A 27,776-nucleotide genomic window follows, 5' to 3' on the forward strand; every position below is an offset into this window, starting at 1 on the left:
ATGAGTTCAGTTCTAAGTTATCACATTGCTGGCCCAGGACTGGGAGAATGCAAAGCCCACTTACACACATCATCTGTGCTATATACTCTTTGGCTGAGCTGGAGATCCTGGTCAAAAAAATATTTTTCTCTTAGTTTCTTGTAGACAGTTTTGACTAAGACAGTTCATCCACAGCCATGGGACTGTTAGAAGGAGTCCTGCAAGGATTCATATAACTAGAATGAACAAATGAGGGTTTTTTTTAAAAACAAAAATCCGTAGGATATATTTTAAGTATACTTTTAGCCCCAGACAAAATTCTCAAGAGCAACTGAAATTCAGAACAAGAGAAGTGGCAAGAGGCAAAATGTTACACTTAACATTCCAAGAATGAAGAGCAGAAGAGAATGAGGGAGTTAGTTTTCACATGAAATTCCAGTGGGTTTATATGAAACTGAGAAAAGAAAGTAGGGAAAAGAGAATCCTTCTTTTTTGTTCATCAGGGAGAGGGCTATCAGGTTGTTTTGGGTGTACTTATTATAGTTTTAGGAAGAACAGGGAGAGGAGATTAAAAATTGAAATACCTAAAGGTAAATAATATGTTTCCCACTTAACTAGAAAGAGTGGAAGGTGGAAAGTGGAGACACAAGGGAAAACCCTTCTTTACAGGGGAAAGGGAGTAGAATTTTTTTTTAGTATAAATTAAGTCAACAAGAGGCAAGGACTAAGGAAACTTATTCTGTAGATCAGAATGGAATTTACTTTAAAATGTATATATATATATATGTATATACACACACACACACCTCAAAATATAAATATCTTCACAGTAAGAAAATAAAAATAGCACTGCTGGGCCTTCATGTTGTTTTTCATTTCAAAACACTTTACAAACATTAAATAGGTCAGCTTCAAAACATCTTGGTGCGGTGGAGAAGTATTGTTCAAATTTTATAGATGAGGAAATGGAAAAGATGTTAAGTGACTCATTCCTAGCCACAGAAGGGGTCAGTGACAGGAACCAGCAACAGAGCTCTGAAATTCTTGGTTGCCCGTCCAGTGCTCATTCTTACAGTGGGAGATTTTCAAAGGCACAAGTGGGACTTGGTCCCCCATCTGACATATGTACCTGTGCAAATCTCTCCCTTAGATCATATCCTTTTCTCTCCATCTTCAACACCATTTTCCCAAGTTTTAAAAAGATTTTGGAAATAAAAGAAACACAGACAATGGTTGCAGACTTATTGAAGTTGAAAGACTGTGCCAACTTGTATGGAAAGTTTCTATTATTGGCAATATTACTGACATGTAAAAAATTAAACAACAACCCAATTCAAATTTGTATTCCTTGAACTTGGCAGTCAGAGGCTGTTTTCACTGCATTTTATCAAGCATGCCATACTGCTATGTAACATTTACAACATCCTCTTCAGTTTGCCCCTCTCTTTTGACTTCTCAAGTGCAGCAGAACTGTACATATGTTAGGACAATAATTTTTAGAAAGTATGTATTAAAAATCACTAGAAAGGCCAGAGTATTCCATTGTAGTAAAACGGTCACAACCTGGAACACATTTTTGGCAGAGCTACCTTATGAATTCAACTGAACGAAAGCCTCCATACAGTAGACTTTTTTTAAGGATAATTTTGTATGAAATGTATGCATACATTAAAACCTTTTTTGAGGTTCCCTCCCACCCCCAAAGTTAAACTCCAACAAGCTTCAGAGAAGTTCAGCTTCTTTGTTTCATTCTTCAGGTACATACTAGCATCTTATAAAGCATTTGGTTGAAATTGACCATTAAAATATGTTTGTGAAATGTATTATTCCTCCATGAATCTTGCCATTTTGCCACATGAAAAATAACACTTATTTTATAAAACAAAACAATTGTCCTCAATAGCCTTAGATGCAGACACACTAGAATCGTGATAAGAAACCAGAAATTAATCTTGTGTATTTTTTTCCTTGCCAGCCAGTTCTTTCTATTCCATTCAGGAAAATCTCTTTTCATATTCTGTTCTAGTCTCTGACTAAACCTCTATTACATTATTTCCCATTAGGATATGTGATTTATCTCAATGAACTACTTGCTATTTCTGGTTTTTTAAAAATGTACATCATTACCCCAAAAATCAACAGTTATATTAAGTAAAGATTGCATCTTTATTATTTTCTTCCAGTAATTTCACTCCATACTCTCCCTTATTTAAACTCTTTCCCCATTCTTGGTCTCTCATTCTCTGTCTCTCCAGCAAATGTGAAGGTCTTTAATCAAACAAAACTCCAACTGAATTCAATAGGAGTTATGCTCTATTAAGGACAAAGCATCTCATACACTTGAAGTGCTATACAAAATAGTAATATATAATAAAAGCAAAAGAGTTAACATGAAAATCTCTTCAAAACTGACTTTAAGAGGCTGGTTGATCAATTCAACATAACTAAGCTTCTGTCTATTTTTCTAAAGTCTCTTCTGATTGTTCATTAGTCTGACTGGAACATAGTTTGACTCGTTGATTTAGGAAAAATAAGAGAACTCCTTAAATCATTGAAACAAATATGGATGGAAGCTTTGCAGCCTGATCCTGCAATCTAAAACTACACTGACACTCCAGCCCCACTGAAGTCAATGGCAAACTCTTCTGGAGTCAAGACAGGCTTTCACTTAGACAGAATAAGAGATTTAATTCACCATTAGCTGAAAGACAGTTTATTGCGGGGGAGGGGGGTTCCCCCCTCAGATAATTTGTTGTCCTTTTAAAAAGAAACACTGTAAATAGCTATTGTTCTGCATATGAAATCATTTTCATTTGAGGTAACTTTCACTAGATTCAAAGGAGGAATTTCAGTGATAATTTGGCTTTTGCCCCACTTATGAATAAAACCTTCTCCCTTCTGTATCACTCCTTAACCTGATACCTGTGTCCATATTTATGATGGAATTGGCAGGCAGAGACCCAGCAATGTAACTTCAATACATGTTTTTCCTGCAACATTTATATTTATAACTGTCTACACTGTTGATGGCTGGCACCCCCATTGAGTTTGACAGCTATAGTGCTACAGTTACTCTGGAGTCAGTCTTCTCATTTTTTTTCCTGCAAACATATCACTTTGCACTAAATTTACTCTTATTATGAATAATATGTTGTTTGTTAACACGTGAGACTAAAGGGCTGCTTTTACAGAAAATAACCTTTGCATTTTGCTACTTTTTTCAGAATAAACTCAGCATTCTGTGCAGCCACAGGCATGTTTCAATCTTTAAGAACACTTTGGGGAGTGGGTGGGGGAGGGGTGTTAGGTTCACAAAGAACAATCGTGGCCACTTACCAAACATTTACATGACTTCTCTTATCTAAAAACTACTACCCAGCAGTTTTTTCTCCCAGACACAATGGCAAAGCTCAACAATGGTTCAAGATTGCTTTACAAGCCAATATAAAAATCAATCTGGTGCTGTTACGCAAATATTTTTATATTTGGATAAACTAAAGATCAACATCTAGGTCCATATATTAGTGACCTGATTTTCATATTTATGTATCTACAACTCTCCCAAATTCAACTTTAGGCACACAAATATAACAGTTGTTGCCCTAGGATACTAAACCTTATAACTTCATTATATTGTAATCAGACCAATTGTGTTTTTTTCACAAAACTAATCTTACATGTTTCGTTCGGGGTTTTTTATCACTGCCCAACACTGTAATAGCTGAATACCTCCCAGTAAAATGTGTTTGGTTTATTCATATGCATGTATGCACACACACATTTCTGTTCCCCTCCCACCCCCGTGTGTGTGGGGGTATATTTTGCTAGAACTAATGGAGTAAGAGGAGAATGCATAGCTATCCCTTGTTTAGAGATAATTATCCATTTCTCTCACAGGACAGCAAGAGAATTCACGTAGTCACTTTGTAATTACTACTTCTGCAAAGGAGCATTTTTCTTACAATTTAAACATGACACATGGGTAATGGTTCACTAGCTCAGACAATGCTACAGAAGTTTCATATGACTGCAGACAGTGACATCACGATGACATAATTTGATATCTCTGGAGCAGGCTGCCCATCATTATGCTTTGCCTGCAACTACTGTTCGCTGGGAAAGCCTCACTTAGTGCAACCTGTGTATTTCTGCCTTCAGGGCAGATTCTCCCAGCCTGTAAGGGTAGGTCTACCCAGCAATTAAATGCCGGCCAGGCCAGCAGACTCGGACGTGGGCCATGGGGCTGCAAAATTGCTGCACAGACATCGAGGCTCAGGCTGGTGCCCAGGATCTGGGACCCTGTGAAGGGAGAGGGTCCCTGAGCCTGAATGTCTACACAGCAATTTTTCGCCCCACAGCCGGAGCCCAAATCAGCTGATCTGGGCCAGCCTCAGGTCTTTCATTCTAGTGTAGATGTACTCTAACAGCTGCTTCCTCAAACTTTACCCTGACTGTACAAATTAATAACAATCATGATTTATTGTATTTGTTCAACTAAATAAAAGTTATACACACCAGAATCTCTGCAGCAGCAGCATAATTTAACAAATATTTAAAGTAAGTATATTTCCCGATTGTTCATTCAGCATATTCTAGCTGAAAGTTGTTTAAATATGGTGAAGTCTTCTGCCTTTGTATAAAGGGGTGCAACTCCAATAGAATCCAATGGAAGTTGCATCTGCTTATGCCAGTGTTCAGATTGACCACTTCACCACTGGTAGGGCATGTAATCTTACAGCAACAGATTATTTTGCCTTAGAGTATAATATTTATTACTACTGCAATGACATATTAATCTAATTTAGAACATAATACAGTAATACATGATCTCTCTTTATCATGCATAGTTTTGCATCCAGAGTACAGCACGTAGTTTACATTTTCCCTGTAAAGCAGGAGATATAGTGAAGGAGCCTTTTCACTGCAATGATAAGACACATGAGCGTTGCCAGCCTTCAGACTACCAGCTGCCTTCAGAATATCTATAACACTTAATGTATACAGTATTGGCTTCATTTTCAATGTTTTATTAGCTAAATGTAAGGGAATTACAAAATCAGCATGTAAATACATATGTATATCCATGAATCATAGAACATCAGGGTTGGAAGGGACCTCAGGAAGTCATCTACTCCAACCCCCAACCCAAAGCAGGACCAATCCCCAATTTTTTTTGCCCCAGATCCCTAAATGGCCTCCTCAAGAATTGAACTCACAACCCTGGATTTAGCAGGCCAATGCTCAAACCACTGAGCTATCCCTTCCCTGAGAGACTGTTGCGTTCCACAGGCAGCCATAAAAACTCCTTTTTACACAGCATGAAAATATTGGCACTGTTATTCAGGAGGGTGACTCTAGCCCTCAAATTAGTCATTCACTTGCAATTGTTAATGGAAAATTATGTGAGCATTATGCCTGACCAAATAGTGATGTATAAAATGCCTGACAGGATCATTACTAATAATACTAATGCTACTATGTATTTATATACTGCTTTCCAAAGAATCTCAAAGCTGGTTAAAAACTTGAATTTAGCATCACAACACAATAAGTAATAGTATGCCCATTTTACGGGAGAGTAAACAGAGGTTACTTTGGACCAGATTTTAAAAAGAATTCACCACCCACAATCAGGGCCAGATTTTCAGGAGACTTCAGCTCCTATTTAGGTCCCAAAATACATGGCAAGATTTTCAAAAGGGCTCAGCATGTCAGATGTTAAACTCTTTTGAAAATGTGGTCATGTGTGTCACTGTGGGAGATGCTAGGTACTAAGCTCTTCTGAGAATCTGGCCCATAGAGATGAAATGGCATGGCTAAAGACCACCAGAAAGGTCAGTGAGAGAGCCAGGAGTAGACCCCAGAAGATGACATGTAGACACATACATTAAAGATAGGGGAAAAAACAGTCTTGCATTTCTGGGCTGTGAGAATGTTTTCATTTACTTGGATTAGGAACACTGAGGGGGAAAACTGAATCAGAAGTCAGTGTCACGTGTTGCAAAAATAGCAGTATAGGGATTTTCTTTTAGACCAGACAGAGGAACTAATTTCCAGTGCTACATGGTTGATTTGATAAATACATCACCTTGCAAGTCCATGAAGAATTTAAAGAGGATTTTGAAAGGAAAGACCATAGTATAATGGTACTTTAATAGAGAAACCTATGTGATATTAGCCATTAAGATCACTTCAAATAACACTATTTCAGATATGCTGTTCTAAGACCTAAATTAAAAATTAGGCTTATGTGCATAAATAAAAATCTTATTTCAGAGAGAGATTCTGCTCAAACCCAATGAAAAGGATTCCCAAGAGTCATGTGGTAAGCTGGAGCCCCTCACAGGAATTCTGGGAAAGCCAGAACGGTTCCAGAGACTCCCAGGAGGCGTGCATTACCCCTCTGACTCAGTCACTCTTGCAGAGGTCTCTGTTATCTACCTTGCATACCAGTGCAGGTGCTGGGGGATTAGGACCATTTCTCCCTACTCACTGTACGCTTCTTGCCTCAGGCTACTAGGAGGGAGAGTCTCACTTGTCTCTAACCAGGGATGCAAGAGGGGTTTGCTTATTGTGCCCAGACCCCCATCTCACCCACACAGGAGCTCAGCAGCATCTGACCCATACTATTCTATCTATGTTGACATAAATTGGACAGACTAAAACATCTCATCATTTACTAGCTAATTGAAAAGACCCATTGTTTTGTCAAAGTGAGACATTTCTGATCATGTTTTCATGTTCTCCAAGGAAATTAGAGACGGTGCAGGCCACCACCATTTTTCCTGTTACCTCATCATTTACTGGCTTACTCACATTGAAGTCAACGGAAAAAGGCCATTGAATTCAATGGGGAAAAGATTGGATCCCTAAGTAATGATTAAGATGCCATTTTTTTCCCGGCCCCACATTAGCGGTATATCTTACAATTTGACATACTTACAACAATTTTCGCAGCACTCGGGGGTGGGGGGAAGGGAGGCTTGAAAGGGAAGATGAAGAACCAAAAACAAGCAGACACACTGGTTTAGGGGAAGAGTAGTGGAAACAGAGGGGAAAAAAAAGAGTGAGCAAAGACAGAAAAGGCAATAGAGAAAGAAAAAGAAAGACAAAAACACGGAGAAAGACTCAGAAAGAGAAGTTTCTAGAAAGCAAGGAAGCAATCACATAGAGGTGGAGGAGGCCAAGATTTTTAGGGACATAAACTCTGTCCTAGAATAAGAGTCAAATCTTTTGAGGGTTGATAACCCAGAGACAATACATACATATTGACATATGTATGGTTTACTTGATGTCAGCCACCCCAAAGGATATAAAAATAATAGCGGGCATCCATGCTATAACCTCAGCAAACCTTTCCTTGGCTCAGACATCCCTCATGCAGACAGAGACAGCATCTATGGACAACAGCTTTTCTTTTAGATATACAGCTGCAAAAGCAAGTCATGCATTAATTTTATGACCTTGCTAATTTTCCATCTGTTCTGGGAGCTATTGATTTTATCCATATACAGCTGATGTCTCTGCTCACCTTAAAAAGAACAATTATGAGACTGTACATAACCTGCAAATAACCTGTTTCATTTTATTTTCTTTTTGGCTACATGGGTTTATTTGGTTTCAGAGTTTCACAGAAATACTTTGTAGATGTGCTTACTGAATATATGAAGGGGGTATTCAGCCTATGAGCATGAATCATGCCTCTTGATGAGCTCTCAAATACCTAAAATTTTCTTTTCCTTATTGTATTTTAAACTAGCAGCACAAGTAATGATCTTCTGAGGGTTGATCATTGATTTCTAGGTCCAGCAGTCCATTCTTTGATTTAAGGATTCACTACTGTAGTCTCAAAAATTTTCTGTCAATCAGCTACACAAAAGTTGCACATTGTTTTTACCCATCCATCAACGATCTCTCTTCTGCAACTGCCAAGGGGGTATGAAACCTCAGGTTCATGTTTGGATGCATTTTTTCTCTTAGTTCCCAGACAACAGCAATGACCAAAAAGAAGTGCCTTCTCCACCTATGTTTGGTTAGGAAACTGCATTCTTTTGCATCAGACAGTGACCTAGCCATGGTGATCCACACATTCGTACCTTTCAGACTAAATTAAAGGAATGCACACACTGTACCATGGACTGATCATGAAAGCTACCTGAAAATTAAACCGGTACATCACCTAATAGCCCACGTAAAAAAAGGCAGACACCATCAAGGACATTTCAAATCAGTGCTCTGCTCTATCTAGTTCCAAATCCAATTCACAGTCCTTGCCTTCATTTGCAGAGCCCTAAATGGACTCAACCCATGCTCGCTTGGTGACAGTCTTTTCTCCTGAACTCTGGAATGACAACTTCATTTAGCTGAGATATATCAGATGACAGAACCCAGATTATGCCCATTAGCAGCCACGGCTTTCTCCAAGGAGGGTTTACAGCCATGGAACCAACTTCTACCAGAAATTAGGCTGAGTTTAAATCTTATCGCCTTCAGGGCACATTTCAAGACTCTGCTCTTCTCATTAACAAGCTCAGAGATTAACCCTTGCAAATAAGAGGTCACAAGGCAGAGATGGGGTAGGATGATTATGTAGCCTTTAGAAGATATGTCTTGTAAATGAAACAATGTATGTGCAAGTGGCCAGAATGGGTGCTTTAGAAAACTGAGTAATAATGAAATAAGGAAGCTTCACTGCAGGGCACTACCAGTTAAATGGGAAGAAGTGAGAGCAAATTGCTTTGAATCAAGCAACATGATTATTTTACAAAACACCTCCAGACACAACATTCCACTTGCAAGTCCTAATTAAAGAAAAGGGTCTTACTAGAGAGAACGACAGATGAAAAGTAAGATTAGGATCAGAAATGAGAATATAGGGCATCCCTGGACAACCTTCTGAGCCCTCCCAAGCACATACTCCTTTTAATGTCGTTAGCTGATTTTTTGGACCTGCACTTTTCTGTAATTTAATCTACCTAGATGCAGCCAGGTGGTAGTCAACTAGAAAAGCTACAGGGGATTTATCTTCATCTACTTTCTTGCAGAAATCTCCAACTGTGTAATAAAATATTGAGAATAGTGCTACTAAGATCAAACAAGCATGACTTTTTTGAGGGATAATCATAGCTATTCTGAGCATGTGAACAGGCCACTTCCTTGATGACAAGCTAAGAAGAGGATTTCAAACACTTTCCAGGACACAGTATGCCAGATGATGTGGATTCTGAGCCTAAAATTACTTTGTTCCTACTCAGTTTCTTTTTTCCTGCCTTTGCCTAGATACATTTTGGTTTTGGCAGGGCCGGGTCGGGGGGCGGGAGGGGAAGGGAGACTATCCGAAAAGGCATCTGCTTTACAGTGTAATACAATAGACTGTATGTTCATATAGCTTTCTTGGTATATTTTACTACAAAAAAGGTTGATGAATAAAAGACAAGCACAGGTTAAAGAAAAGAGGCAAAATGTTTAAGATGACTGATTGAGCAGCACAGCAAATAGAAATCCCCAAACATGGAGTCTCATGTAAAGGGAATAGAAGGGAAATCAAGATTGGAGGAGTATGTAGAATGCAGTGGTGCTGGACAGTAATACCAAAAGGTGAGATGGGGCAAATCCATACATAATTTCAAAAAAACAGAGAGAATTTGAGGAAGCATAATCTGGCTGTAGCATTCAAGATTTGCTGAGATTTAAAGAGTTGGGACATAGAGGACCAGATTTTCAAAAGGAAATGGCCACTCAACAATGTGAGAGCAGTAGAGTGCTCTCACATTAGATCTATATGTAGTGATCCCCAAGTGGGAAAAAGTTATGGGGTTTTTCTTGATTGAGAAATGATTTTCATTCTGTTGACAGCAGTAGGCTTTGGGAGAAACTTGTGAGAGGTGGGATAGATCTTCAGTTACATTATCTTTCAAGTTTCAGAGTAACAGCCGTGTTAGTCTGTATTCGCAAAAAGAAAAGGAGGACTTGTGGCACCTTAGAGACTAACCAATTTATTAGAGCATAAGCTTTCGTGAGCTACAGCTCACTTCTTCAGATGCATATCGTGGAAACTGCAGCAGGCTTTATATATACACAGAGAATATGAAACAATACCTATTCCCACCCCACTGTCCTGCTGGTAATAGCTTATCTAAAGTGATTTCCAGCACAAATCCAGGTTTTCTCACCCTCCACCCCCCCACACAAATTCACTCTCCTGCTGGTGATAGCCCATCCAAAGTGATAACTCTTTACACAATGTGCATGACAATTAAGCTGGGCTATTTCCTGCATAAATCCAGGTTCTCACATCCCCCCCACCCCCATACACACACAAACTCACTCTCCTGCTGGTAATAGCTCATCCAAACTGACCACTCTTCAAGTTAAAATCCAAGTTAAACCAGAACATCTGGGGGGGGGGTAGGAAAAAACAAGAGGAAACAGGCTACCTTGCATAATGACTTAGCCACTCCAAGTCTCTATTTAAGCCTAAATTAATAGTATCCAATTTGCAAATGAATTCCAATTCAGCAGTTTCTCGCTGGAGTCTGGATTTGAAGTTTTTTTGTTTTAAGATAGCGACCTTCATGTCTGTGATCGCGTGACCAGAGAGATTGAAGTGTTCTCCGACTGGTTTATGAATGTTATAATTCTTGACATCTGATTTGTGTCCATTTATTCTTTTACGTAGAGACTGTCCAGTTTGACCAATGTACATGGCAGAGGGGCATTGCTGGCACATGATGGCATATATCACATTGGTGGATGTGCAGGTGAACGAGCCTCTGATAGTGTGGCTGATGTTATTAGGCCCTGTGATGGTGTCCCCTGAATAGATATGTGGGCACAGTTGGCAACGGGCTTTGTTGCAAGGATAAGTTCCTGGGTTAGTGGTTCTGTTGTGTGGTATGTGGTTGTTGGTGAGTATTTGCTTCAGGTTGCGGGGCTGTCTGTAGGCAAGGACTGGCCTGTCTCCCAAGATTTGTGAGAGTGTTGGGTCATCCTTTAGGATAGGTTGTAGATCCTTAATAATGCGTTGGAGGGGTTTTAGTTGGGGGCTGAAGGTGACGGCTAGTGGCGTTCTGTTATTTTCTTTGTTAGGCCTGTCCTGTAGTAGGTAACTTCTGGGAACTCTTCTGGCTCTATCAATCTGTTTCTTTACTTCTGCAGGTGGGTATTGTAGTTGTAAGAAAGCTTGACAGAGATCTTGTAGGTGTTTGTCTCTGTCTGAGGGGTTGGAGCAAATGCGGTTGTATCGCAGAGCTTGGCTGTAGACGATGGATCGTGTGGTGTGGTCAGGGTGAAAGCTGGAGGCATGCAGGTAGGAATAGCGGTCAGTAGGTTTCCGGTATAGGGTGGTGTTTATGTGACCATTGTTTATTAGCACTGTAGTGTCCAGGAAGTGGATCTCTTGTGTGGACTGGACCAGGCTGAGGTTGGTGGTGGGATGGAAATTGTTGAAATCATGGTGGAATTCCTCAAGGGCTTCTTTTCCATGGGTCCAGATGATGAAGATGTCATCAATATAGCGCAAGTAGAGTAGGGGCTTTAGGGGACGAGAGCTGAGGAAGCGTTGTTCTAAATCAGCCATAAAAATGTTGGCATACTGTGGGGCCATGCGGGTACCCATAGCAGTGCCGCTGATCTGAAGGTATACATTGTCCCCAAATGTGAAGTAGTTATGGGTAAGGACAAAGTCACAAAGTTCAGCCACCAGGTTAGCCGTGACATTATCGGGGATAGTGTTCTTGACGGCTTGTAGTCCATCTTTGTGTGGAATGTTGGTGTAGAGGGCTTCTACATCCATAGTGGCCAGGATGGTGTTATCAGGAAGATCACCGATGGATTGTAGTTTCCTCAGGAAGTCAGTGGTGTCTCGAAGGTAGCTGGGAGTGCTGGTAGCGTAGGGCCTGAGGAGGGAGTCTACATAGCCAGACAATCCTGCTGTCAGGGTGCCAATGCCTGAGATGATGGGGCGCCCAGGATTTCCAGGTTTATGGATCTTGGGTAGTAGATAGAATATCCCAGGTCGGGGTTCCAGGGGTGTGTCTGTGCGGATTTGATCTTGTGCTTTTTCAGGAAGTTTCTTGAGCAAATGCTGTAGTTGCTTTTGGTAACTCTCAGTGGGATCAGAGGGTAATGGCTTGTAGAAACTCGTGTTGGAGAGCTGCCGAGCAGCCTCTTGTTCATATTCCGACCTATTCATGACGACAACAGCACCTCCTTTGTCAGCCTTTTTGATTATGATGTCAGAGTTGTTTCTGAGGCTGTGGATGGCATTGCGTTCCGCATGGCTGAGGTTATGGGGCAAGTGATGCTGCTTTTCCACAATTTCAGCCCGTGCACGTCGGCGGAAGCACTCTATGTAGAAGTCCAGTCTGCTGTTTCGACCTTCAGGAGGAGTCCACCTAGAATCCCTCTTTCTGTAGTGTTGGTTGGGAGACCTCTGTGGATTAGTATGCTGTTCAGAGGTATTTTGGAAATATTCCTTGAGTCGGAGACGTCGAAAATAGGATTCTAGGTCACCACAGAACTGTATCATGTTCGTGGGGGTGGAGGGGCAGAAGGAGAGGCCCCGAGATAGAACAGCTCCTTCTGCTGGGCTGAGAGTATAGTTGGATAGGTTAACAATATTGCTAGGTGGGTTGAGGGAACCATTGCTGTGGCCCCTTGTAGCATGTAGTAGTTTAGAAAGTTTAGTGTCCTTTTTCTTTTGTAGAGAAGCAAAGTGTGCGTTGTAAATGGCTTGTCTAGTTTTAGTAAAATCCAGCCACGAGGAAGTTTGTGTGGAAGGTTGGTTTTTTATGAGAGTATCCATTTTTGAGAGCTCATTCTTAATCTTTCCCTGTTTGCTGTAGAGGATGTTGATCAGGTGATTCCGCAGTTTCTTTGAGAGCGTGTGGCATAAGCTGTCAGCATAGTCTGTGTGGTATGTAGATTGTAATGGATTTTTTACCTTCAGTCCTTTTGGTACGATGTCCATCTGTTTGCATTTGGAAAGGAAGATGATGTCTGTCTGTATCTGTACAAGTTTTTTCATGCAGTTGATAGATTTCCACTCCATACGGCTAAATGCAGTGCCTTGCATAATGACAGGTTTCAGAGTAACAGCCGTGTTAGTCTGTATTCGCAAAAAGAAAAGGAGGACTTGTGGCACCTTAGAGACTAACCAATTTATTAGAGCATAAGCTTTCGTGAGCTACAGCTCACTTCTTCAGATGCATATCGTGGAAACTGCAGCAGGCTTTATATATACACAGAGAATATGAAACAATACCTATTCCCACCCCACTGTCCTGCTGGTAATAGCTCTCCATGGCCATATGGCAGCCTGGGTCAGGATAGGGGATGCAGGTGAATTAACTGATCTTATTACATTGTAAAGGGCATGTGTCAGAGTTGCTTATTGGCTCCCTCTCTTTTTAAATTTTCATATTAAATGAGGTAGTGGTGGTATTAGAAGGAAAGTAGTATTTTGCTCCTAAAATTCTGCACAAGCAGTGTCTATTCTTCCATATGCAAATTATTTGGTTTTGTTGACTCAATCCCCTTTGGGTCTAAGCATTTAAGAGACTTTAGGTTTTTTTGTCAGAAGTAATGTATGGCCATAAATTATCAGAAAACAAAAAGTAATTACCTTCAGCCATAGACCAAAATTGCATAAATGGATAAACAACTATCAGTGTACTAAACTGGTTAAATCCTTTTGTTTATCAGGGCTTTTGTTTTGCACACAGTGGTAATGGGATAAACTTACACAGGAGGTTAAATGGTGTGCCTTAAGGTCTATGCAAGCAGCTCTTCATTTTTCTCATGTACATGGGGATACTTTAATTGCTTCTGCCCTCAGAGCGTTCAAGGCTGAAGTTTTTACTCTAATGTGATATGGTGCAGAAATTTGGGGCCGGAAAGATCTAAAATCATTAGAGGTGGCACAAAATATATTTCTGAAGAGTATACTTAATCTTAATTATAATCCAGCTGCTTTACTTAAGACAGTGTGAGTGAATACTCTTTCAATCACAGCACAACTCCTCTTTATCAACTACTGGGTCCACATTAAGAATATGAACAGACATCAGCTACCAAGGTCACATCTGGAAAAACAGCTTAATAAAGCTAATAAGAATTTTCATCTGCTCCCAAGATCACGTTTCGAGAAACAGCTTAATAAGTCAGAAACTTTAAAATTTTCCTGGCTTTTGAAAATCTGCCTCTCTCTGCATTTCTAGCGGTTTTCAGAATTTAGTCTGGTCAGAACTCTAAGTGAGAGTTCAAAAATTCTAATTAACCTTAGATCTGAACAGGGCCAGCTCCAGACACCAGCGAAGGAAGCAGGTGCCTGGGGTGGCCAATAGAAAGGGGTGGCATTCCCTGTGTTATTGGGGCAGTACGTTCGGGTCTTTGGTGGCAATTCCTCCATTCCCTCTCTTCCTCTTTGGTGGCAATTCGGCAGCAGCTCGTTCGGCGTTTTGGGTTTTTTTCTTCGCCGCTTGGCGCGGCAAAAAAGCTGGAGCCAGCCCTGGAAGATATTTGTAAACAACTTGACATGGCAGATGTTATGGCTCCCTTATTAAAGGGACCACTTGTGGACTGGATGCATTTTGAAATCTGGACTAATAAACTAATTAGGTCCTTAATCTTCATTTTTAAAGAATGTAATCTCATTATTTAAAAGAGAGATACACAGGTTTTGAGAGGCAAATGGTTTATACTCAGGTTTAAGATTTGCCTGTTACTTATTTTGTAACTTTTGACATCTCCAATTTTGGCTCAGTATTCTTCCACTTCAATAACTCAACAATTAGAATATTGGTTATGCAGAGATAATGTTTTCATTATTTGGATAGTTGCCATATTTGCTTGGTCAATGGCAAAAGTAAGAAAATATTTGTGACATTCTTTATGCCCTAAATGGATCAATTTATTTTTCATGTTAATGCAATTTTATCCTTGTATGTTGTTTTACTGGATGCTTTGAAAGTTTAAATTGAAGAAGGGCTTAAATTCTGTTTTCTGTTCTTTGTATCATAATGAACTTTTGAATTTGCACCTCTTTTGTTGAGCATTATGGCTAATGGCTAAGATGCTATATTAATACAATTTGAGTTTGCATTCTGAATATGAATTTGACTACATGCTTGAACTCTGAGTGAATTTTGTTTTTTGATTAAGCAAATCTTAGTTCCTCTTTACACAGCTATTCATACAAACAAAACTGATGGAGGGCATGTTGGTGCAAAATGAATAAAAAAGGGATGTGAACATAGCCAAAGTGAAAATTGTATTTAGAGGTCATCAAAACATTTACAAATACATTTTCTCACCATCTATCCAGTTCTAGGTCAGACCAAGGAAAAGACAAATTCTGGCAGTATTCCACAAGTGAAACAGACTTACAGTCCAGGGGATTGTAAAAGCAAACAAAATGAAGAATAGCTGATCTTGGTAATTAAAATTAATGTACGACTTAAAAGGGTGTTAGACATCTCAGATATGGAACAAAGTACAATTTTTGAATGACATTTTAAAACAAAGGAGATGCTTTATACTATTCTCTTTGGTTCCTTTTCCTTATACCACCTCATATTTTGCAACATTGTATGGAAACACCTTTTGTGATTAATGTACACATGAGAATTGTTAATTGTTGGTTCATTGAGTTGTCTGTAGCCATTACAAATTGCACAGATTGCACCTTATCTGCAGGATATAATTACTCATCACTCTGTGCCTGCTTCATGGCATCTGGGAAATGTGGTCTTTAGTGAACCTCTGGGCTAATGGGTGTGGAGGACCCATCATGACTAAATCCCCAGGAGACAACATTCTGTCAGACTTACCAATAATTTTTCTTTCATACCAGTGTAATTGGGTTGTTCATCTGTTCTTGAAGGACTACAGATTGGGGAAAAGGATATTTATTCTGTTTAGTTTTTCTAGCTAGCTTGTTTAACATGTTCTGAAATTTCTTACAGTAACCACAACAATGAATCAACAGCAAAGACCTATATAGCTGTTGTCATTCCTTCCCTTGAAGCGGTTTTCTCATTGTCTTAAACAATTTCCTGATACAATAGGTAAACATATGTCTTTACCAGTAACTTGGTTTTTCCTTTATGCTTCTTCTAGAAAGAGTGGGAGTTCCCCAAGACTGGAAAAACAGTGTGTTTAAATGAAAATTGGATGCCAAACCTGGATGGATCTTTTGACACCTCAAAATTTTGGGATGTTTAGTTTCTTGTTTCAAATAATTGGTATTGAATGTATCTCTGCTTTGCATGTAGAAATGGACATTTAGACACACAAACATACAGAACTAACTCTTCACCTTTGGGTATGCAGGAAAGATAAATATGGTAGTCCCTTAATGTCATGTAACCCAGACTGGAACTGATCTAAGTCTTAAGATGGTTAGGCTGATGTGGAAGGAGGCATTAAAAGAATCAAACTTGTTCCACTGGAGCAGCATAAAGAGATATTTTAGAAATTCATGTAAATTAGACCCTTGCCCATTGTGAAGGGGCCCTATAAAAACAAAACCTACTGCAAGAAAAAATACCATCTTTCTTCAGCTACCCCACCCCTACAATTAAAAATGTCAGCTCCACTCAATAGTTTTAGATTGTGTTATAGATCAAATGGATTATTGTGAAACCTACAGCTCAAAAGTTAATATATAGTTTTAACAAGAATAGATTGATCAAACTTGTTATTTTGGATGTGATAACAAAATTACTAAGATCAATCATCCTTGAGTAAGTCTTTTGTCATAGAATTTCTTATTATGAGTGATATGAAGACTTATAACTCAAAAACAGTGTTTAAGAAAATGCAGTCTAAATTCTTCCAATATATCCAACTCCTAAATTACTTTTTTACGTTTTATTTTAAAAAGATGTTATGTTCTGATGGGGCTGGATGACTCTGAGCATTAGCAATCAGCCACGAAACATTTCACCTTTTGGTGGTAAGTCTGAATCTAAACCCAGGGGTTAAATTCTTGCCTTTGATGGGATATATCCAGTCACTGGAAGAGTTTCTTTGTGTGGGTGTATTCTCAGGTGCCAGCATGATTCTAGAGCACCCCTTCTCCTCTCAACTGATGCAGGAGGTATGGGGAAAAGATTGTAGTCAGGGAATTCCTGCATTATGGTTATTCTCAATTCCTGGAACAGCTCTTGGGAGCCATGGGCAACTGACTCAGGCATAAATTGTGTCAAGAGCTGCTCTTGTATAGAGTTGCCCCAGGGGAGGAAAAGGTGGCAAAAAGCTACTTTTATGTCCCTCTGCTTAGCTGCAGCTGAAAACTGGGGCCAAGGTTGATGACAACCAAAAGATGTTACCTATCCAATGGCTGTTCAGGGGCCTCCGTGTAGTAGATTGGTGATCTCCGTCTACTTCCTAATAAAATGTGTCCTCATAAAAACAATAACCCACAATACCCTTTTCACTGAGGCCAACAAATGAATGGGCAAGGAGAATAAACTACTCTCTCTCACTCCTATAAAGGTGATACTTTCTGGGAAAGTGCTTTGAGGAATCTTACACAGCCATTGCCTGTCCCGTATCCGTTTTATGGGACGGGGGAAAAAACTTCAGCACTATCAATGCATTAATCCACTAATTTTAGAAATAGTCAATTATCCGATAAACTGCATGAATCAAAACAACCATACACATCAAAGCACTATAAAAAAAGAAGAGTAGCTCTGCAGATGGTCAAAATATTTATCACGTAAATAACGCATTAATGTTATCAGTCAGTGAGTAATAGGCCAGATTCTATGGAGTTACACTAATCTATGCCAGATAAATGTCTGGCCCAGTATATTCATTAATATCTTCTTACTATAACACTGATATGAAAGAACAGTGTTCAGAAAAAATTGTTTCCATATATTATGATGTAAATCTGAGAACATGTATAAGTCAAAACGAGAGCTGCATTTTGGGGACATTCACAAGAGAAAATGAGTGATTAAGAGGAATGCAATAGAAGGCATCCATGAACTATATTAGAGGCAGAGCTGGCAGACAAAATATTTCCATAATTCAAGACCCTATTTTTAATTGCTTATAACTTTGCCAAAATTGCCCTTTACACTGAAAAATTCCTTACTTGGCTTCTGCCTTGTGCTGATTTAAAAAAAAATTTATGACAAAAAGTGGTTCAGCCATTTCTGAGAATGAGGTTAGGGAAAAATACTTAAAGAAATTTTTACAATAATTTCTTTGAAAAGCTCGAGCATCTTCATGGTTTTGAGCAGGGACATTTAGTGCCCGCTCCCACCCCACACACAAAAAAACCTGAAAAATTTCCTTGCATAATACTGTCTACATATATACCTACATACTAAATATAGTGCAATGCATGCTGCAAAATGATTTTTTTGAGAAATTAACTATTCTGTAGGGGTGGAGATGTGTTTGAAGAGACCTCATTCACCATAATAAAACTGTGCACTTCTCTGGTGCCTTCACCCAGGTAGGGATCGCCAAGTACTTTACATAAACTGGAGCAAAGCCACTCAAAACTCAAAGTGAGCTGTAGCTCACAAAAGCTTATGCTCAAATAAATTGGTTAGTCTCTAAGGTGCCACAAGTCCTCCTTTTCTTTTTGCCTATGGGGAAGGTAACTGTGGAGAAGCTGGGGCAAAGAGAAGTGACATCACTTGTGCATGATTACACAGGATGCAGAACCAGAAAGAGTACCCTGACCTCCTCAATCCCTCTCCTCTGCTTTAACCAATATAGAAGTCATGTCAACATCTCTAAAGATAGGTCTACCCTTATAGCAGTGTGTAGGATACAGAGACTGCAAACCCAGCTAACACAAATACAAATTGCAATTTAGATAGGGAGGCACTGCTTAGGTGAATAGAGTGCCCTGTACACCTGAACCCTAGGGTATATACCTACACAGCTCTCTAATTCCCCAAGCAGCGCCTTCCACATCTACACTACTATTTTTAACAGTATAGTCTCTTGCTGCTGGAGCCTTTCCCCACCCCAGAGAAAGGTTCCAGCAGCAGGGAAAGGATCTGGCCGGATCCAGCAGTGGGGAGTTCCCAGAACCTTTCCCCACTGCCTCCCACCCTGCTGGAGCCTTTCACTGCTGCATTTAGCTACACACCTCAGTGACAAGTGTGGGTGCAGCCTGCTTTCACTGCGGCATGTAGCTACGTGTGTGGTGCCTGTGCGCTACCCGCTGCCCTTAGTGTAGACAAAGGATAACTGTGACAAAATGACAAGTGTTATGCTAACAATTTTGCTTTGTGAAGCTCCAGGAGTGGGCGAGATGCATAGTTGCCATTTAAAAAAATTACTCTAGTGTTTTGGGGGATTTTTAATGGTGCATTTTGTAGATAAGTAAATATATTTTTGCCTACATTATACCTTCAATGACATGGTTTTCACTTTTGAAGCATAATTGCTTTTTGGTTTTTTTTGCAGGGAGCTTCCCAGAGGATGATACTTCCCTGGTCCTACACTGATCTCTCAGCACATCAACACATGCTGCTCACTGACCTCAATCTAAGTGACCCTACCTTAGAGGAGCTGCTCCCATTTATCCAATTACAAAAACACAGCTATTAAAAACACAACAAAATATCCCAACACCATGGTTCAAAATTACTAACAAACCTCTTTCTAAAACAGTATTCCAGGGCCTTCACACAGCACAAATGTATTTTATCACTTTAAATTCATTTATAATTGCATGCAATTTAAAATTAATCATCTTGGCTTTTGTACGGCTCTTGCCTTTTGTGTCCCTAGGACTCTCTTGAAAAAAAAGAGATGCGAAATATCAGGGCCCTTTCTTGGTAAAAACAAATGATAAATACGATAAGTAGAATCAAGGGGGGAATAAGGACAACTGCTTTTGTCGTGGGATTCTCCCAGAAGTGCTAGTTTGGAGTTTTACTGAATTGAAAGAGCAAAGTTGCTCGACCAATAAAAACATAACTAATTAGCAAATGTTTTACCACTGAATCCATGTAGAATATACAGAGGATGGTGAGGTTGGGGGGCAGGGAGGGAATGGTTTAATGGTTAGTATTACTTGTCTGATTGTTGTTGGCTCATTTCCAGCAGTGATAGTCTGAGACATAATTTCTCTCTCATGCATTTAGGAACTGAAGTTTTTGATTTCAATTCCCACTCATCAGGCAGCATCTTATAATTGTGAAATAGAGTACTTTACCCTTTAGGTACTTAAATCATTCCAATTATGAAAATTCTTCCCAGGGAGCAGGTTCTATATGTTAGACTTAGTAGGACATAGGGGATCATCTGCAAGAGGGAGATGGTCTGCTGGGAGTCCGGAGTCCTTACTTTGAGCAGCTATTATCACTGTAATTGGGGAGGTGGGGAATCAACCCTCAAGACTGAGATTCATCATTATTACAGTGGTGTTGATTCTGCCTTGAAAGTTAAACCTAATGATCCTGCTAGACATATGATGTAGAAATTCTCAAGTTGGCTACTGTCAGCACCGGTATTTTAGCTTAACAATCAGATGTCTGTGGTCACGGTGCCATTTCTGACGACACTGTATCCAGATTTTGAAGGGAACCAGGCAACAGGAGATCTGGATTCTATCCCTTGTTCAGCTTAAGAATTGTTGTGTGACACTGAGCAACTCACTAGCCCTCTTTGTATTTCAATTCCTCGTTCCTCAAAATGGGGATATAAACACGTAGCACCTACTTGTGGGAAAGGTAGGATGTCCAAACAAACACAATTCTGAAGTGCTCACACTCCTTAAAAGGAAGGTGCTACAGAATTGCAAAATTTGTGCATAAAACCAGGTCAGAAATCTCAGCTGCCTTCAACCACAATTCACATTATAGGAAACTGTGCCCAAACTGGCTGGTTCATCTAAGATTACCCCCACCCACCAGGCTCTTTTCTGAGTTTATGAAAAACAAAACAAAACAAAAAACACTGAATTAGCTTCTAGCTTTAGAATAGTTTATCTCAATCATAATCAATTTTAATTTAGTTAGGGTGGGGGAAAGTGATCTCTTACTATACTGTCTTTATATAACACTTAAGGATTTAAATTTGCCATGTCAAAAGTACTCCACTTTTCTGAAAAGTGGCTGTGAAAGTGATATTGAGAGGTTCTCAATATGTTCCAGATCAATTGTACAAGAAAATTGTGTATTTTTTCCTCACTCCCAGCCCTGCAAACTCAAACTGGGATCTGAAATTAAGTAATATCTATGTAATGCTTAAGTACACATTTATAAATTGTATAAAAATACCATAATTTAACCTCTCTGCTGTCTACAGTAACATCAATTTTTCAGGAAAAGAACATAAACGTAACAAAAGAAATAAAAATCTACACAAAAGATAAACCAAACAAAATGTGTTTGCTTTTTGCCCTCCACCTTACTGAATTCAGGCTATGAAAATGCAGGATAGAGTCAGTCTTAGAGGTGAAGGCCCTCACTGAACTGAGAAAGTTCTTTGTCAACTTCCCAAGAGAACTGGCCTCTCCCCGAGTTTCTTCCCCAGTATTTCAATGACATATTTCAGTTTCAGAGTGATAGCCGTGTTAGTTGGTATCAGCAAAAACAACGAGGAGTACTTGTGGCACCTTAGAGACTAAAATGTATTTGGGCATAAGCTTTTGTGGGCTAAAACCCACTTCATCAAATGCAGGGAGTGGAAAATACAGTTGGAAGATATATATAAAAGTACATGAAAAGATATATATCTCTTCCTACTGTATTTTTCACTCCCTGCATCTGATGAAGTGGGTTTTAGTCCATGAAAGCTTATGCCCAAATACATTTTAGTCTCTAAGGTGCCACAAGTACCCCTTGATATTTCAGAGTATTTCAATTGGTCTGGATTTCACAACCAAGGATTAAAAAAAGCTTTCTATTTTGGCCACGTGCAAACATTGTTTCTAACACAATAAATTTGTAATTAGTTTTCTGAAGCCTTTCTCCCCTTTCACTTCACCTCTCACTGGTGATCTGTGTAATATACCAAGCTGCAAAGATGGTATGGGATGAAAGAGGCAACCAGGTGCCATTTTGTCACTGTTCAATCACAACATATGGTTCTGTTTCACTAGATCATCACCAAAGTGGCCCATTAAACAACATTTACATCTCATTCATGGGAGCTGTGTAAATGAAGTAGTTTTTACTGCTCTAACTACGGCAAACCCAATATATCACAATGGAGGTTACAGTCCCGTGTACTATTGCCCACAGCACACCAACTCTGGTGCAGCCTTTGTAGTAAATGAGTTAACATTCCTCCATGTACACAGTTGCACATTTTATCTCTATTGATCTGGCAAAATAATATGCCATCAGTTTTGTACAGATTATAGCCCTAAGCTTCCAGCAGCCAGACCTGCAGATTTTGTCTTCATTTTTTATTTTCTTGAAGCTTGCCAGTGAATGCAAAGGTTGACATACACTTTGAATTACCCAGTTGGTCTGTCATCTCATCTCTATTGGTTAAGTTCATCACAAGGGCCAATCCATATTTAACAGCATTTTAGTAAAGTCTTACAGATATCCTATGTACGCTCATTTAGAGGAGGTCACAGAGATTTGAAGCCAGAGCAGTATCTACTATATGTGCACGGCTGCATGATCGTATTGTTTTAAACAGATTTCCTTAGAATTACACAGGCTGGCAGACTAAGGATATACAGTATAATATATACAAAGCAACATCGATTTTCTTACACAGCAAGCTTCACCAGGACTCTGATTTCAAAGTTTCAGGATTTGGAACTCCTAATTATGCTGCTGTGTCCTAACTGAATACTCAGTATCTTAGGAACCCAAATTTCCTGAGCATCTCGCCAGTCTAAAATATTTTATCTTCACTATGTTTTCAATACAGACCAGTTCATTCTTCTAATTCACCCTCTTAAATTATTTATGGCAGCAGCATATTTTAGCAGTAGTCTCTTAAACTGAAATCTTCCCGTCTATGTAAACGACATGCTGATAGCCTTGTATTTTTTAACTACCAAGGAAATTCTCTCCTGCAGGGAGTCCAGCCATTAAAATCATCTTTGCTGCTGTCTGGAACACATCTGAAGTTTTCTGCCATCCCAAATCATTAGCGAGCCTAGCAAGTGAGTTAGTCCCAACATCGCTGAAAGTCTTTGTGTTTGAAATTGTTTGAATGGATAATAAGTTTACCTGGGAGTTCTTCCTTCTAGGGTGCTTTTTTCTTTTTAAATCAAAGTTGCAACTCAACTGTAGAAAGACAACGGCTGCAGCAAGCTGAGACTAAGTCCCTGATTCTGCAAGCTGAGGTATGCAGGCAGACCTCCTCAGAGCCACATTCACGTCAGTGGGACTGAACGCAAGGATGAGAATCTGCCCACATGACTAAGGCTATGTTTACACTCGCACTTTTGTCAGGCGGGTGTGTGTTTTACCCCTGGCGAACATAAATTTCACTGACATAAGCACCAGTGTGGACAGTGCTATGTCGGCAGGAGACATTCTCCCGTGGACAGCTACCGGCACTCATTGGGGGATGGTTCAATTAGGTCGGCAGGAGAGCTCTCTCTCTCCTTGGTATAGAGTGGCTACATGGGAAACCTTACAGCGGCACAGCTGCAGTGGTACAGGTCTGCAGTGTAGACAAAACCTCAGACTGCAGGATTGGGGTTAAATTAGACCAAAAAGGACTAAGAATGGTAAAAGTAAACTTAGTTTTTTAAGTTTCCTCTTAAACTGTGTAGCCTATTAAGAGCCGCTCAGCCTCAGCCCCAGCCCCAACCTAACCCAGCCCAGCCATGGACCTGCTGCAGCCAGGGGAGACTCGCCTCTCCTCTGGCCCCACCCAGCCCAGCCCAGACCTGCTGTGGCTGGAAGAGAGGCACCTCTCCCCGCTGGCCCCAGCCTGGACCTGGCATGGCTGGGGGAGAGATGCCTGTCCCACAGCCCCCACCCCGGAGCTGCCATGGCAGGGAGAGGTGCCCCTCCTCCCCAGCCCAGGTGCTGCTGACAGGAGAGAGAGCTGGGGGGAGTCCTCTCTCCCCGCCATAGCCTAGGGCCAGCCTGCACCCCAACCCACCCCCTCACCCACCTGCACCCCAGCCCTCAGCCTGCACCCCAGCCCTCACCCACCCCCAACCCTCTGCCCCACCCCAGAGCCCCTCATCCCCGGCCCCACCCCAGAGCCAGGACCCCCCCACCCCCGCATACCCCAACACTCTGACCCAGTGCTGCGCCCTCTCCCACACTCCGAACCTCTCAGCCCCACCCCCACCACATGAATTTTGTTATGTGCACCAATATGGAGATGATGTGTCACACATCACCTCCACATTGGTGCACATAACAAAATTCATTCTGCATGTGTGGGGAAATTAGAGGGTTATCCATTGCTAGATACAGCTCAGGTGACCCCAATTTTTATATTCTAACTAGAATCCTCAAATCTATTGATGCTGCATTTAATATGTATGCATTTCTCTGGTTTTATTGCTGTATTAAAATAGTTCACATAGGTCAGGTGGTAATGTGGTTAAATAAATTAGGAAACAGAGTTCATGTTTTCACTTGTTTTGCATGGAGTTCACTTATTGAGTTTTTGGTATAAAATCTACAAAGAATAACATCATTTATATATACAGACAGATTCCAGTCCTACTGTGATTTCTTACTATGTATTTGTTATTCAGTCTAATTTCTTTAATCAGTAATGATGAACACCTTTCGTACTAATACTATAATGCAGCTAGGTACCCGTGGAAGAAAAATACACCATTAAAATAATGCTGCGTACACATATTAAAACCATTAAGATTATCCACATCTGATGTGACACTTAAGACTAAGTAGAGGCCAGTTAAAAGCACATGAAAGACATTAAATTATTCTTTGATCAAGTACACTACATATCTAATTAATTAGAAAAATTACGACTGATTCTGAAAGAATCAATCCAGCTTCCTAACAAAAGGCTACTCAGGAGTTAAGGGACCAACTTGACTAGCTCCAGTGACTGGAGTTTCTGTTATGTAGCACCAGGCTACTTTTGTCTACCCATAGCAACTTATTCAAATGGCATCTTCTGTTAAATAAGAAGCTGGAATATCTGCAAAATGAGCTAAGATTCGACCAACAGCACAATACTTTGCTATCTTTCAGATGACTCATTCCAGCATGGCCACAGGTATCCATTCTTCTAGAATATATTTTCTTGTGGCATCTGAACTTGATAGGCCAAATTCATCGTTGGTGTACTTGCACTGGCTTCAAAGAGAGCTTCATGATTAGAGAACTTCAGACCAGCTGGTCTGCAAATGACACCACATAGCTAGTGGAAACTGTCTAGATGAGGGCTTTAAAAAGCACCTTGTATGTGACCCAACAGTCAAAAGGACCCTTCCTTGCCCATTTGTGCTTGAAAAAGAAACAAACACTCTTTCACGAGGGGAGACCAATGGAGACATTGTTTCCTGACTTAATGGGCTGATTCAACAGGCCAATGAATCCGTCAATACACATTTTTGACATTGATTCCATATACCAAAAATGTAGTGGAAAAAAAGACTTTCAATAGCATTCACTGATATATTGAGCTCTACAAACATCTTCTCAGATACAGCCATGTAAAATGACATGAGCGCAATTCATAGCATACTGGGTTAGAAAATGGAAATGAGTGATTCAATAAGTTTTATATACAGAGAACTGAAACCTTATTTAATTTCCTCTGAATGTTACACTTCATCTGCTGTGTCTGCATATGTACTGTATACTATTAACATTTAAAAAAACAGATTTACTTAAGTGACAGAAATGAAGTCACACAGGCTGTAACAAACCATGAAACTTCTCTCTCAAAGGACACATTTGTGTCCTGTATTGGACAATTAATGTCATTACAGATTGTAGAATTAATAACCCTCATTAAAAGCATCTGGAGAATTTCACTGCCACAACTGTGACCAACCTGTAATGCCCAAGTGGAAATCAAGGTTATATACTTAATTTCTGCCTTTAAATTTTACTAAATTAGCTTTTATTTATCAAAGTATGAAGTACTTGTGCCACACAATTATTCAAAGCCCTGAACTCTGCTGCTGGTCAAGGATAATTGGAAACACTAGATTACATTTGAGTATATGATTAGCAGAACTGCTTTAAGGTGATACTAATTAGCAAAGAAAAAAACTGAGTTTCTTACTTTGACATATTATTATAACATTCACAGTTTAATATTTAGAAAAAATGCTCTTGCTAACACATATATTGCACTTATGGAATCGGAAGTCAGATTTCCATCTGTATTAGCTCTGAATTATTATTATTGCTTATCTATACTATGGTAGCATATAGAGTCTGCTAATAAAGGGCCCTGTTGCATTAAGCAGTGTATACATTCCTAACTAGATGTTCCCTGCCCCAAAGAGTCTGCAATCTAAGTAGCGTATCCTCACATGTAGCCTCATTGATTTCAATGGGACTGCTCACAGGGTAAAGTATTACCATGAATAACAGTGTCAGAATCTGGCTCTAGCTCATCTTAGGAATTTTTCCAACCAGCTCTAACCAGGATCTCATTGTTCTAAGCATTATGCAACCAGTGGGTCCCTGCCCAAAAGGTTTACAATGTTTAGAGGCTGGTCAAAAGAATCAAGAATGCTTGTAAATTTCAGAGATAGGAAGACCAAATTCTCTACTTGCAAAGTTGTAATGAGCTGCTATAGCTGGTCAAAATAGATGAAAACTTGTTGATTTTTTTTTCATCAAAAGATTTCCTCAAATTTTGAAAAAAGTTGAAAAATCTCAACTAGTGCTAACTGCATCTTCAATTACATGCATTCATGATTTTGCTTAGATCTATATTTGCACCTGTAAAGGTGTCCATGCTTGTCTATGGAAATGTTCATGGGAAAAGGAAACCTAGTAATTACAAGCATCTGCAGAATTCTCTAGGGACAAACTGTGTGGAAGAAAGATGGACAAGATAGCTGCTGACTCTGAGAAGTGAGAACAAAAATGTACAAATTTCTTGCTTTCTATTACAGAAGAGGAAGTGGAAATCAATTGTAAGGTGTATTAAAATATTTGTTTCAGAAAAATGAAGATGTTCTCTCATGGATCATATAAAAAGGTTGTCATAAGCCAAATCTACTAAGAGAAAGAAGAGTGACCCATAATGCGATCAGAATAAAAATGAAAGAAAACAAGAATGGAGAGAATAAAATAAACTCAGAATACAGAAAACAGCAAAAACACAACAACAATGCAACAAAGATTAAGAAGTAAGGTTTTTTTTATCAGACTGGAAGAGCTCTGGAGAGGATACTTTCTTTGACCATGTCTACATTGGCAGAGTTTTTTTGTCGAGAGTTTGGTCGCTGATAAAAAAGCACTTAAAGAAAATTGCTGTTGTGTGTTCACATTGTCTTCCACTGGTGGCATAGTGCATTCACACTTGCGTCACTTGCACAGGCAACGAGAGCAGTGTACGGTGAGTAGCTATCCCACAGTGCATCTCTCCCCCTTCTGCCAGTAGGTGTTGAGAGAAGGTGCAGGGGATTGTGGCACATCATGGGTCTGGGCTCAATGTCCCATGCTGCTTTCTGCCCCAGCATTCCATGTTCAGTTCATGGCATTTTTCAATGTCCCTTGTTCTCTGCTTGCCCCGCCACACCTATCTGCAGGAATGGATCCCATGCTGATCTCCACTGCTCTGACAGCTGTCACAAGCACGTCGCGAATAGCAGTGGAGTTATTCTGGAAGTTACGAAGGCAACAGTAGCCTTCGTTGCCTGATGCGGTGTCCGCCAT

General features: G+C 39.9%; 1 protein-coding gene across 1 annotated transcript; it reads right to left on the reverse strand.

Annotated features, from left to right (window-relative positions):
- Positions 1-154: 154 nt before the first annotated feature.
- Positions 155-27,776, reverse strand: LOC140895956 (uncharacterized). Its single transcript, XM_073306925.1, has 4 exons — positions 27,640-27,776; positions 15,810-15,864; positions 10,935-13,087; positions 155-215 (listed from the first exon to the last, which is right to left on the reverse strand). The coding sequence occupies exons 1-4, from the start codon at positions 27,774-27,776 to the stop codon at positions 155-157; spliced, it is 2,406 nt and encodes an 801-aa protein (XP_073163026.1).

Source organism: Lepidochelys kempii, chromosome 11, assembly GCF_965140265.1.
Source record: "Lepidochelys kempii isolate rLepKem1 chromosome 11, rLepKem1.hap2, whole genome shotgun sequence".
Lineage (NCBI taxonomy): Eukaryota > Metazoa > Chordata > Testudines > Cheloniidae > Lepidochelys > Lepidochelys kempii.

Excerpts from the sequence above, each read along its gene's own strand:
- LOC140895956 (XM_073306925.1), bottom strand. The coding sequence starts at position 27,776 with ATGGCGGACACCGCATCAGGCAACGAAGGCTACTGTTGCCTTCGTAAC. Across the intron at positions 13,088-15,809 it reads GTATGAAAGAAAAATTATTG|ACTAACACGGCTGTTACTCT; the intron begins GTAAGTCTGACA and ends TTGCGAATACAG. Across the intron at positions 216-10,934 it reads TCACAAATCTTGGGAGACAG|TTATATGAATCCTTGCAGGA; the intron begins GCCAGTCCTTGC and ends TGTTCATTCTAG.